We start from the raw sequence: 13,986 nt of genomic DNA on the forward strand, positions 1-13,986 counted from the left end.
TAATTATTCCAACAAAGGGATGGAGAGTCCCATGTTATGACATCAAGAATATCAATAACACCCAACTTTTTATATATTTCTTTTGTGTGTGTGCAAGTGTGCCTCGGCTTCTAAGTTCTTTCCTGTGTTTTGAAAGGAAAACCAGCTAAGTCGTCCTACACGACGAGCTCCATTAAAGAGAGTCTTGTTGAAATCCGAGCGTCACGTTCGAACTTCCTCAAAATCTAAGGAGCAGTGGCACGCAATGGCTGGAAGAAAAGTGCCTGGGACGACTGGAGTCATCATCATACTACTATGCGACCGTGCGCACACACGCAAACACAAATGGCAGATGGCGTTTTTCAAAGTCGCCCGGGCCACTCGGATAACTGTATCATGAAAATTGCGCACCGCGGAGCAATGAAATTTGGTACACGTTCAGATGGGGCCGCGGGGAGACAGTTCCCATGTACACGCACAGATAGCATTTCCAGGGGAGCCCATTATGAGAGGAAGTGCGGCGACGTGAACCAAGCATTTTCCAAGCAGTGCCGTGATAAGCACAGAAAAAACAGCAACAACAATGCTTTTAGCGTAGCAGTGAGGGTACATGTTTGTGCGTGCGTGGGTGTGCTTGTGCGTGCGTGTGCATGTGTGTGTGTGTGTGTGTGTGTGTGAGATCATTAGTGTGCCTGAGATAACAGTTGCTGAGTCCCTTTTCAGAAGTATACCCACATTAGCCAGTTTTAACTGGCGAGCAGCGAAAACCGCTATCATTGAACAGTGGCTAGAATCGTCCCAGTAAATTTATTACAGCAGGGGCCCTGTATACATTGGCAGGCACAATTATAAGGACAGCTGGGGGAGAACCTCAGCTGCCGGGAGACAAGAGACGCGTAGGTCGGCCTTATACGCTGGCTCGAATTATTTGCAGTTTCCACTGAAGATATCGCCGCTGTTAAACCCCCCAAAAAAAGCATTTTGGCCAATCTCCGCAATGTGATTTAATCTCATGTAACGTACTCCATCTGTAGAGGGGGGAAAGGGGGGAAAAGGGGGGTAGCCATCATGGCATGGGACCAAGGAGTAGTCATTGTGGGGGAGAGACTTACGTTTTCTGCCTCGACTGGTGCCCGGGTGAGGAGGACGCTGAGAAAGCCGACTTCTTCTTGCTCTCTGATCTCAGAGCCCTGTCCCGTATCTCAGCGGGCTTCTCCCTCACAGACGCCTTTCCGCCTCTCTTTCCCCCCACTTCCCTGTAATCATCACATGAAATGAGGAGCTGTTATGCCCTTTTCTATTTTGCGAAATGGTTATGTCTCTAACGTGATCATTATCTAACGATTCTAGACGAGGGATCACTTGTGCTATTTAGGTACTTTTATCATGAGCCAATTTGCCCCTCAAACTGGGGAGGGTGGGGGCAGTTATCACAAGGAAGGTACAGCTGCGAAAGCTCAGCCCCTGCTAGATCTATTTATCAATCAAAGCCCATATGTGATAGATCATTTGGGGATTTCTTGTGAGACCTCTCCCGGGTTTTTCTGTCTGTAATTGGGCAGAGAGGGTTTTCCACACTGCGAACAAAGACATCAACTTAAGAGCATCTGTAATTAAAAAGTGGAATATTTGCTAATTGCCCCCAGAACGAATAAACCATAAAACTATGGCTTGATAATGTGAGAAGATGTGGCTGGAATTTCAACCCCCGACGCTTAATTTATGCTCCGTCGTACAAAGGAGTCGCGCGGCAAAAATGGCAGATCCACAAGCTCACAGTGCGTTTGCATCTGCGACGGGTTGTGAGCTTGTAGGTTGGAAATTGCGCGAAATCCGTTGTGCGTCCAAGTATAAATTTGGCTTAATGACACCAAGGCAGCCATCCCCATGCTTGGTACTACGCGGTGGACCCAAAACACTAGTTCAGAACACTTGACAGGGGAGTGGAATCATCATCACATACTCATAGGGAGACACGAGGCCGAGATTCTTCCACTTCTGCGATGGTTCTAATTTCTTTCTGCCGCCTGGCTTGTTCGGCGTGTGCTGTTGTCTCGCCTCCTTCTCATGCACATTCTTTTCCTGATGCTCGTAAGACCTTCGGGCTTGGCCTTGTTCCTCCGCATCAACCGATTCCACATGTTGGATTTTCACTGTTGATGGAAGTTCTTCTTGAACTGCGAAATCCTGTTGGTGAGACGGGAGGGGAAAAAACAGACAAGGGTTTTTAGAGTGTGGAAAAAAGACCTCCGAATAGATGCTAGCAGTGAGATATACAATAAATTTGGGTTGTTAAAAGTCCTTCAGAGGAAGGAGTCCTCTGCAGGACTCCTTCTTTTACCCCATTCGGAACGGGTACCGGGGCCGGATTTAGGCATAGACAAGGGGGGCAATGCCCCCCTAAATGCCCTGTCTGCCCCACCAAACATGATGGCATGCAAAAATCTAACATTTCTAAAATATTAAACTATTTGAAATGTTATGCTACAACTAGGTAGATGGATAGATAAACTAATATAGAGAGAGATAGGTGTAAGACCTGTTGTTTGTATTGCGTGTTATAGGTATAAGTGTGCCAAAATGCTTAGTTTTTTATGCATTTCGGGTGTTTTAGGGGGTTTGATCCCCCCATTTTTTTGCCCACGCCGCTTCGCGGCATGGGCTGGAGGTGACCCCCCTATCATTTTATGCTGCCCCACCTACTGCTAAAGGCTAGATCCGGCCCTAACGGGTACACATTATTGTGTATCATTATTTTATGCTTTAACTATTGAAAAATAGAGATCTACAAGCTCACAGCTTGTAGATCTGCTATTTTTGAAAATCGTGAAAATTAGAATTTGGACCCAATTCTATAAGTGTCTTTTGAATCCTTCTAAGATTTTTTGAAAAACCCTATGTTTCTATGTCAGCAATCTGGCTCGTCAAAGAAAAGGTCCTTTTCACTTAAATGGAGCTCAGTTAGTCTGTTCTTGAGACACTACTATGTCAGTGGTTCTCAAACCTTTTCATGTGAAGGACCCCCAAAATTATATTTATTTGGCCACGGACCCCCATCTCAAAATATTTAGTTCCAGTGACTACCCAGAAGCAAAATTTGAGTTACAAACGTTCGCTTTGAAAATACATATATTCAAAGATTTGCACACATTTTCACAACTTTTTCAAAAATAGCAGATCTACAAGCTCGCAGCGCGGCACTCGGTGCCGCGCTGTGAGCTTGTATATCTGCTATTTTTCACTGGTTAAAGCATTCAATAATTCTAGGCCTAAATGGGTTAACAAAGTCCTATTATCATTCTCCCCCCGAGTTATGGGACATATTTTCCATCCGACATCTTGACATGTTGCCTCTTTATTCACTGTTTAAGAGTTAAGACACACCACACGCTGATGATGCGTACAGTAAGAGGCTGCTGGCCATCATGAGCTGAGAAGAACCATATAAAAAACCCGAAATCAGGGTTCTGAAACAGTATCAGTGACTTTTCACATAAAAACTCTCAACAAATCCCCAGGCCTGGATAACAATTCAGCCTTTATTGAGCCTTGGGAATAAAATAACACATTCCCTGTGTTTTACACAGAAGAGGGTCCCCCCTCTCTGTTAATTGGCTGAACAATATCAAAAGTTTATTGTTTCTCTACATTCCTCTAGGTTAAACCTTGCAGCTTGGCACGGACAAAGTAGAGTCTTTGTGTCACTGTTATTATTCAGCGATGATTTTCCTTTTTTTTTGTACGTTTTGAAGGTCTTTTTGCCCAACTTTACAACCTAACATAAGAATGCCAACAAGACACATATGAATGGTTTGCAGGCAGGAACGTTTTTAATCACAGACACCTGTTCTGTAGAAAATAGCCTGCTGGACCGTCATAGATTTTACCTCGAGCTTGGGTTCTTTTTCTTTTTTTTTATGGCAGAGGGAAAAGAATTAACATGGGTTGTTTTCACATATATAGGCCAGAACCAAGCATGCCCAGTCACTTTTCCAATGACTTTGCTTGTCATAAAACACAACGTGACCCGCTGTTGGAAGGCCATGCGGACCAATCCACTCACTCACAACACAACGCCACACTTGGGTTTTATTGAGGCATCCGACCTCATTCAATTCCATTATACATGGAAATGGACAAAGTCCCATGAGCTGAAGCAGGAGGAAACACTCCAGATTCTATGGCACGCCACAACGCTGGGCCCTATTACAGGTGCCTCCATCTGCGTCAGAACAAACTAAAAGGCCAGCAGACAAAGGCCATGTTAAACAGAACTGACGCCGGCTGCTCTCCAAACATTTCTCAGCAACAAATATTTTTATAGTAGGCAATTTTCAGTCATTAGCTAGACTTATATCTTTCACTCGCTTCGTTTCCATCCAAGCCTTCGGCTCGGGCACAAAAAAAACCTGAACCTCCAAATATTTACATGTGTTTGGGGAAGACTCGGATCTAATTGCTTCAAAAAACCACACTGATGGAAAATCAGCAGTGCAGCAAATCTGCCGCGCTAAAATAGCTGTCAGTGACGAGATGCAAACAGCCGTCCGCTGAGTGATTATGACAGAGAAGCTGGCCATATTCATTTCAAAAACTCGAATAATAAAACGTCTCGAGAACAGAGAGTGAGGTGGGGGGGGGGGCTTGCTTCTCAGCGAGTGTGCGTCGCACATGCAAATACACAGCATTGTCCAATTTCCAATCACGCCATAATGTCAAAAGGAATCGACAATGAGCCAACAGAGAAGTTGAGCCTGCTTCCTCCCCGTGTTGCAGCCGTCCTCTCCCTCTGGCTGCCTCAGCATACGTTTGATGGAGACTGTCTAATCTAATAAAACGTCTCAAAAAGATATGCTTCCTCGCGCTGGAAAACGAGTAGATATGTTTTGAAGATTAAGTGTTTGTTATCTTTGGCCATTATACCTGCCACAGAGCGCACTGCTCGGGCTGCTCTGTGCGCCGCAATCAGAGAACTGGGCTGTATAGGAGCTGTTCGGGATCGCGTGTCCAACAGACATGACTTTTCCTGCGATTGTTCTCTCAAATTTGAACGACGGTCAAACTGGTTTCTCGACCTCAAGAGTGTCTGCAATTATTATACAGTATTAATGTCTCCATAATGTGGGATGTCAAAGGCCCTCTGCGCCCCAGCCCGTGTTATCAGCCACAAACAAAACACGCTGAAAACACAGCAACGTTTTCTTAATCAGGCCCCCACCCAACCCCCAAAATGTAATGGTTATATCTAGAGAACACAGCTATCTCTGGATATGTTATATCTTATTATCAAGAATATGTGCTCATCATTTGTCAAAAGAGAATTCATTCAGCAAGGAAAAAGAATAGAAATGACAAATCAACAAGCGAAGTCTTGGTCAAGTAGGACCAAACTACCAGATGAATTGATTATTGGTTATAAAATGGGATATACATGCAAAACCTTTAAAGGCCCACTTCACCTCTGGGACAACCAGATCTTATTTTATTATTGTTTGGGACACGATCAACACAATCCCGAGTTATTTTTTGTGTTCAATCTGTGTTTTGAGATATTTTAGTATTTCAGCATGACTAGTGATGCATTTTGCATCATATGATGCAGCATGATGCATCATATGATGCAAAATACTAAAATATCTCAAAACACAGATTGAACTCAAAAAATAACTCGTGACCAAACAACAATAAAATAAGATCTGGTTGTCCCAGAGGTGAAGTGGGCCTTTAATAATAAAAAGGTTTGATCTTTCTAAATGGATAAGTGAGTAGAACACGTTGGACGTACATCCCAGCTAGTATGTTGTGTTGGATACAACCAGGCCAACTTCAAAGGAGCAGAAGAGACAGCAAAGAGAAGACCTTGACATGATTTGTGTCTCAGCAAACTCATTCACAGCGTCTTTTTACGGCCTCTGTTCATCATCTTTACATAGTTCTGCTCATGGCATCACTCTTCACACAGGAATCATAAAACATAAAAGCCTGGATGTGCTTCTTTTTTTTCCCCTTTTTCATTTTTTATACACGCCTCAGGCTGGAAACACTCATCGGCTTAACCCATTTAGGCCTAGGATTATTGACTGCTTTAACTATTGAAAAATAGCAGATATACAAGCTCACAGCGCGGCACCGAGTGCCGCGCTGCGAGCTTGTAGATCTGCTATTTTTGAAAAATCATGATTTTTCTTTGCAAGTCTTTGAATATATCTATTTAAAAGCGATTATTTGTAACTCAAATATTTGCTTCTGGGGGGTCCCTGGAACAACATATTTTGAGATGGAGGTCCGTGGCTAAATACCTGTAATTTTGGGGGTCCTTGACATGAAAAAGTTTGAGAACCACTGATTTAGAGGAAGGATTTAGAAGTCGGGTCAAAGATCGGGTCAAAGATATTCAAAGACTTGCACACATTTTCCAGTTTTTTCAAAAATAGCAGATCTACAAGCTCGCAGCGCGGCACTCGGTGCCGCGCTGTGAGCTTGTATATCTGCTATTTTTCAATGGTTAAAGCAGTCAATAATCCTAAGCCTAAATGGGTTAATAATGCCTTCATTTACCCCGCCACTCAAAGGCTTGGCTCCCTGTTGCTCTCACCTTCTGGAAAAAAGTCACACTGACCAACCACAATTTGACAGATATCGGCGAAGGTCTACTGTACGCTCGCTGTGTTCTGTATATGAGCCCAGTATAATGTTATTTCAAAAACGGCTGAACAGAAATTGCTGCTAAAGGCCACTTACGGCAGTAAATGTCCTGGCATTTACGTACGTACAAGCGCACAGAAAATCTCTTAGGGCAATTAGGGTCCAGTAAGCATTTTTTAGGTTTTTGTTAAAAGATTTATTTTGTCGTGAGCTTTTTTGTTTCCCGAGAGGTGCCTCACATGCCGAATATGTCAGTGAACTCATTTGGCCCTTCTCATGCAGAATAGTTCTAAGAAGTCATCGGGAAGAAAAAAATACATCTCCTTGTCCGCCCTGTTTTACAGCTGTGAATCCCATCACTCCAACAGATAGATGGACTCTTATTTTTGGAGTGTCTCATTTTAAGCGTAAAGATTTGCAAAGTAAACAGTGCTTCATCATATTTACATTTTGATTGGCGATTAAAATGATGAGTGGCCCCAAAAGTATGTAAAAGGAACAATATAAGATCTAGAGGCGGACCGATGGCAGGTCCAATACCGATCCCGATTTTAGAAATATTACCAATGTTTTGACCGATACTTTGAACAAAGAAAAAGGAAAGAAAAGAGAAGAAAAGAGAAGTGCAAAAACTTTCAATCAATATGAAAAGGTTAGCATTTGAGAACAAATAAATTAAAAAGTAAAAACTAATATCTATTTTATAGATACAAGTATCCTACGTATTAGCCCTATTAAAACCTTTTCGAAAATGTTTGAAAACACATGAGCTGCATATCCGCAGATACCAAAAATGACGACATGACCAATACTGTATATTGGTTATGGTCGTGCTCTAACAGCAGCGCTGCCTCTTCTCGTCTACAGAGATGGTGTGTAGAGTTGCACAGTGAGCAGCCACCCAACAATGAGAGGCTTAAATGCCCACGCAGACTCCTGATGAGCCTGTGATGATGCCACATTTTCCGACAAACATCAGCCCGAGTGAGAGAAAAAAAACCACACAACATTCTCATATTTTCAAATGATGAACAGATTTTGGTGCACAGCTGGTAGCCATTATCGAGGTGATTTGTTATTTCATCAAATCACTTAAGCAGGAAACGGCACTACTGAATGAATCATGTGCATTTTCAAAGTCTGCACATGACCGTGTGTGCGTGCGTGCGTGCGTGCGTGCGTGCGTGCATCTCTCTGGGGCTGTTTGACATTGTGTTAAACCAGGGGAGGGGGAGATGTGGAAGGCGCAGCGGGGGGACGCGTCACAGAGTTTTCAGCGCGGTGACAAGCAGACACTAGCTCACTAGGCCAGAGGAGCGGAGCAGACACTGCCTTCACAATCCCAAATTGCAAGTCTGCACACATGACTCATATACAGAATCAGTCAAATCAGGAGGAGGAGGAGGAGGAGGGCCCAGTTAACACACAAAGAGGCACTTGAACGCACCCGGCTTGCATGCTTTTGCTGGGGCAAACGGTGTACTTAAGCACTTAAGCTCTATAAACTTCGCCGTGCAGCGAAGAGCTAAAATAGCCGAAACACAAGCTCAAAACTTGTCGCGTCACAACGCCTCGTGAGCTTGCAGATCTGCTTTTTTTTTTTTTTTTTTTACATTTTGAACATGCCCACATGACATATGGGATGCCATGTTGAAAACAATTCAAATTGTGCATCTGTCGCTGCAATGAATACTGCAGTACCTTAAGACCTTTTTTAGATAAATATTTTGACCCTGTATTGTAGCACTTTGAGATTCATTTTAAGTGTAAAGTGCAATATAAAATAAGTATTATTGTTGTTATTACCTGCTCGTTTATGTTCTCTGCGAAATAGGGGGACCTGCTCTTCAGGAGCGTCACCATGTCTTTGTAGAAATCACTCATTCGCTCGTAGGCGTTCTCCTCATTCTCCTCCTGTTTTATGCCCTGTGTGAAAACAATGTTTGGGAAAGGAGGAGGGGAAAAAAGCCTCATTAACTTTTTCGCCGCCGTTGACAGTCCTCACCGTCATTGAAAGGGTTAATACCATGGCGCCGTTGACGGTGAGGACTGTGAATCTTACTGTATATACAGTAAAGATATTATTACTTACTTAATGTCGCTCCGGTCCCGCTCGCATCGGTAATGTCGGCGATTTGTTTACAACGCACGTTGGGCGTGCACGCGAAGTGAAGCTCCTCAATGTTAAGTCAATGGAGAGGCCCATAAAGAAACTTCATTTAAACAAAATAGCCATTTTGAGACATTTTGCAGCAGATCTAAATGTAAACAAGGCACAAGGCAGGGCGCAGCCATCTTGCCTCTTCTTGTCCCACACTGTCATGTGACTAGATGACGTAATCGTTGCCGTCAAGTGATAATCCAAAAAAACAAAAACAACCCCCTTCCAGCCCTTCAAAATAATAGCGGCGGCCTATGGAGGAAACCGCGTGGCACCGAGGCACCAAGCAACCTTCAGATTAAGAGGCACTAATTGTGTTAATACTGCAAACCACAATTATAATGTTGCCCACATGTCTGTTTGACTAACTGAGGTTTGAAATTGCATACTATCGCTGGGCTTCCTACAAACTAAAAAAAGAATGTGGGAAGTCTAAACTCACTTAAAGAGCTTCATTATGGCTAAAACTGTCCTAATCTTTGTGGTTTCCTTTGCCTCAATGTCACCCATTGGGCAACACCCAGATATTTATCGTGTAGTGTTTTTTTTTTTTTTTTTGTTATTTTACCTTAGCTGAACTGTTTCCAGGTGAAGAAATAAGATAGAGGAAATGTAAGGGCTTGTCACCAGAGGAAACCATAGAGTGAAATTATGATTAATTACACACAGATTCAGGTCCGTGGGTTGATGTAAACATTGAACAAACGCCTCACAGGAATCACTGGGAATCATGTAAAAGAGATTGATAAGTTCTCTGCTTTTCATTGACACTTCACTTACTTAATCACTTATGCCCACTTTTACAGCATCAAACTGTTTCAGAAATAGCAGCCCGACAAGCTCACAACAAGTCACTATTGATTATGGACTGTGACATTGTATGATTTACAGATACAGTATGAAAATAGATTCCTATGGTCAAAAAGCATTGAAATCAGCACTACTATAAAATTGTGCATAAGAAAGACACATGGCAGCACTCTTTTAGGCTGTGCCAGCAAATAACCGTAGCCGAAGGTATTGTGTTTTCAGGTTGTCAGGCTTGTCAACATGTCTATACATCCATACATCTATCCCAAACGACACAATATCTATCTAGAAAATTATGACCTTACAAAATAAATTCCATTAAGGTCACTACATACTACTTACTATGAGTTCTGGACAGACATGGATGTACACCGCAACTCGTTGGCGGAGGAATGATACAACCGCAATGTGGTATTTATTTCTAGTTTTTCTTTTTTCTTTTACAGGGATGGAACTTCTAAAAGAGATGAACTGGTCAATAAAACTGTTTGCCAATATTTAAAGACACAGTATTGTGTATCATTATTTTATGCTTTAACTAATGAAAAATAGCAGATATACAAGCTCACAGCGCGGCACCGAGTGCCGCGCTGCGAGCGCAAGTGTCTTTTGAATCCTTCTAAGATTTTTTGAAAAACCTATGTTTCTATGTCAGCAATCTGGCCAGCCATCGTCAAAGAAAAGGTCCTTTTCACTTAACTGGAGCACAGTTAGTCTGTTCTTGAGAGACTACTATGTCAGTGGTTCTCAAACCTTTTCACGTGAAGGACCCCCAAAATGATATATATTTGGCCACGGACCCCCATCTCAAAATATTTAGTTCCAGACAGGGACCCCCCAGAAGCAAAATTTGAGTTACAAACGTTCGCTTTAAAAATACATAAAGTATATTCAAAGATTTGCACACATTTTCACAACTTTTTCAAAAATAGCACATCTACAAGCTCGCAGCGCGGCACTCGGTGCTGCGCTGTGAGCTTGTAGATCTGCTATTTTTCACTGGTTAAAGCATTCAATAATTCTAAGCCTAAATGGGTTAAAGTACGGTATGTCTTTAAGCTCTTTAAAACACTGTCATATGGAGGGAACTACTATACTCATTCATGTTGACAGTATATACTGTACAATAGTGCACTGTGGCCCTATCTTGTCAGCCTTACCCCATTCAAGAAGACCCCAGCTGTGCTACAGGTGATGGAGAGGCTATCGGTGTCACATGGCTCAATGACAAGGTAACATATCTCATCGTGCACCTGCCTCCAGGGGGGGCTGCGACAGCCGTTGGAAAACTGGTAATCTATGGAAAGATAACACACCCCGGACAGCCAGGGAATAAATACTACAACAGGCTCTGTAATCAATATGTAGCAGTGCATAAAATCAGGTCACATCATCATTTCACCCCCCGAAGAAAGAAGGAGAAGGTGGGGTGGGGGTAAATTTCCATGGGTTCAAAGAGTACAGCATCACAAAAGGAGAAATCATCGCAAAGTGCCGGGGCTGCCAAGTCGCATGACAGATCGCTACGCGCGACGCAGGTCTGAGAGACGAACCCAGGTTAGGCTAGAGTCGCAATTTGACTCCCTTTTATGAATCATCTGCCGAAAAACAGGGCCACCTCATGTCACCCGCATAATTTAAGGCCGCCTGGTATCGCAGAGTTGAAGGGTATTTGCATAGAAAGTTTGAATTTACTCGTAGCAATATGGGGGACACATTTTTCAAAGGCCGCATTTATCACTTGGTGTGTGGGGGGGGTGGCCCTCTCACGGATGTTTATTGGTGCTTCACCGAGGCATGTACGGTAAATAAATTGACAAAAGTCTCAGTAAACTGAAGTCTGACAGATATAATGACTTCCATGTTTTGTTTTTTTACAGGGGGATGCGTGGGGTTGGGGAAATGTGGGGTTGAAACACAGACGTCTTGTATTTTGGAACATCCAGTATTAGCCCCTAATAGCAATGGCTTCCCCTCGCAACGCATGGTGGAACGTGGCGGGCGTAAATTCAAACCTGATGTGTATCGAACAGACTTCAACAGCCTCTTTTCCCCTTCGCCGCAGAAGCATTTCAGCAGCTCCACTTCATTGTTCACCGCCGCCGGGCTCAGCATTACTCCTCTGTCGTATGAATGTAACGAAACGGCAAAACAAAAGAAAACAAAACAAACAAGGCAATGTATCTCATTCATTCGTGGTTCTCGTCTCCAAACCGCCTGCCTGTTCTAATCAGAAAAGGACACATTCATTGCACCGAAATGAAAGCAGGGTGCCATGGTGGACGGTGGTTTATATTTGTAGGATGTATGAAAGGTGCATTTCCCTACAAAGCCAAAGTGCAGTAACTACGAAGAAAAAGGATTAACAGATAAATAGGTTTAAAAGTGTTTCAAATGGTCAACCAAATGAGATATAAGTGGCATATTAGTGATATTACACTGATTGTATATCTGTTCTTGAAGACTAATTTGACCTTTGGGACACACAAATAAGTCGGTGTGTCCAAAAACGTAGTTACTGCACTTTGGCTTTGACTGTAACACTCACGGTGGGTAATGTGTGAGGGACTTGTCGAGGAGCTGGTTGTCCAGATGCTGCAGCAAGAGGAACAGTTTGACCTTGAGCTCAGAGTCCCCTGCCTCGTCCGCTGCCTTCACGTTGTCCACCAGACCCAGCGCCGAGGTGTCGCCTGCCTCCAGGACGGCGGCGAAGCTGGCATCCAGGATTTTGACCACGGGGTCTCTATTTGCTGAGCGAGGGACAGTGAAATTGGTGAGAGACGTCTATATGTAGCGTGTGTTATCCAGGTTACAGTGTGTGTATATACTTTTACAGCAGCGTTTCTAAAATTGTGGATACAGGGCTCATAATGTTAGTGGAGGGCCCTCACGTGAAAGAGCTCTGGTGTGATTTAATGAGGCCGGGGCCCACAAAAAGGCTCAGTTCCGTGACTAAATGTATCCGATTTAGGTCCCAGACTGCCCGAGAGCCTCTGTTACACAGAGGGCCAATATGCTTTTGTGTTTTGTTATGGTCTTTTTTTAAACCAAGTTAACATAATCGTACTTATACAACACCCCTTCCTTGGGCCTTGGGTTTTACTGTCTTCTCCTTGTATCCCTTTGGCAGACTAAACATTTACTGTATCACCATATCTGGTTTTGGCACTTGGCCCCCCACAATAAATGTATCTGTAAAGTATTACAAACATTATCTGATGGCAGTGTAATTGGATGGAAGTAGAAGATAACAAGGAGTTATGGGGGTTATGGAACTATGCTGGCGGCTGGACTACTTAGGATGCAAATGGTATTCAAATCTCATCCTGCAGTGGCCATGCTTCTGCTGTACCTTCCAGACAAGCTTGAACCTCCTTCAGCTTCTTATCCTGTGCCAGCTGAACCAGTTTAGACAGCTGGCCAAAGCTGTGCACAGAAATAGTTGGAGGCGAGAGCTGCAACAAGGGACGTCCGTTGCCGTCCTTTTCTTGGGACTGTGCGATTGAGCCACTGAGGAGGAAAGAAAACTCTTTTTTGTTAGAACTTGATTGATACCAACTTCACCAAACTTAGGCTCACATGAACATAGCCATAGCGCTATAGCCAAAAATAATAATTAGAACAATTTAATTGCTCTAATTATCTTTTTGTTGAATCATTTCTGTCGTTGTGGCCCGAGCTGCTCCTCAGCCAGGCTTGCACATTGGAGAAAAATCTGTGTTTGGCTGTTTCGTGCCTTGTGGCTATGAGGTGAAAAGCTAACCACAAGCAGAAATTAGCGGAAGAGGACTTTGCCACGAAGTGGGATAGAATGTTTTCAGTCTCCTGCTGAAGTTGAAAAACAAATTAATATAGAGCCAGGACAATTATGTGGAGGTAAAACAGTGACAGCATATCCTGCAGAGACACATAATACCTGGAGGCTGCCCGCCTCATGATTAAGACTAACCTGATGTCATAGTCTGTTTTGAAATCAGAAGCCTCTAAGGTGGTACTCCACTGCAGCGGCTCCTTGAACACATGCTTCGCCTCCTGTGGGTGTCTAGCGCTGAAGTGCTCCACGAAGCGCAGGATCTCTTTCAACAAGGACTCGTTGATAGGTGTGATCTCCAGTTTGCCAGTGGTCCACTGGGCCGCTCTGGTCAGTGAAGCTCCCATGGCATCAGCTGCAGTGGTGTAAGATTAAGAAGTATTCAAATGTTTTAAGTCATACTGCAATGTAGATAATAGATAGGCCTATACTATGTTGTCCTGTATTCAAAATGTACTTGCTGTAATCTAATATTATATTATATTCTAATATTGTACCATCTCTGTTTTTTTGTTTGTTTGTTTTTTTGTTATTGAATTTACCGTTATGCAAGGGCTAATTAATGGGGATGAGCAGGACT

General features: G+C 43.3%; 1 protein-coding gene across 1 annotated transcript in view; it reads right to left on the reverse strand.

Moving 5' to 3' along the window:
- The window catches only part of odad2 (outer dynein arm docking complex subunit 2), a gene marked incomplete at both ends in the record, with an annotated part of 120,891 nt that extends 107,138 nt beyond the window's left edge, over window positions 1-13,753 (reverse strand). The window contains 7 exons of the mRNA XM_080751841.1: window positions 1,943-2,166; window positions 8,431-8,550; window positions 10,756-10,892; window positions 11,611-11,717; window positions 12,144-12,345; window positions 12,948-13,105; window positions 13,545-13,753. Coding sequence (XP_080607967.1) covers window positions 1,943-2,166; window positions 8,431-8,550; window positions 10,756-10,892; window positions 11,611-11,717; window positions 12,144-12,345; window positions 12,948-13,105; window positions 13,545-13,753 — 1,157 coding nt within the window. The remainder of the gene's footprint in view (window positions 1-1,942; window positions 2,167-8,430; window positions 8,551-10,755; window positions 10,893-11,610; window positions 11,718-12,143; window positions 12,346-12,947; window positions 13,106-13,544) is intronic.
- Between the last annotated feature and the right edge of the window lie 233 nt (window positions 13,754-13,986).

Source organism: Nannobrachium achirus (genome assembly GCF_963921795.1).
Source record: "Nannobrachium achirus genome assembly, chromosome: 21".
Lineage (NCBI taxonomy): Eukaryota > Metazoa > Chordata > Actinopteri > Myctophiformes > Myctophidae > Nannobrachium > Nannobrachium achirus.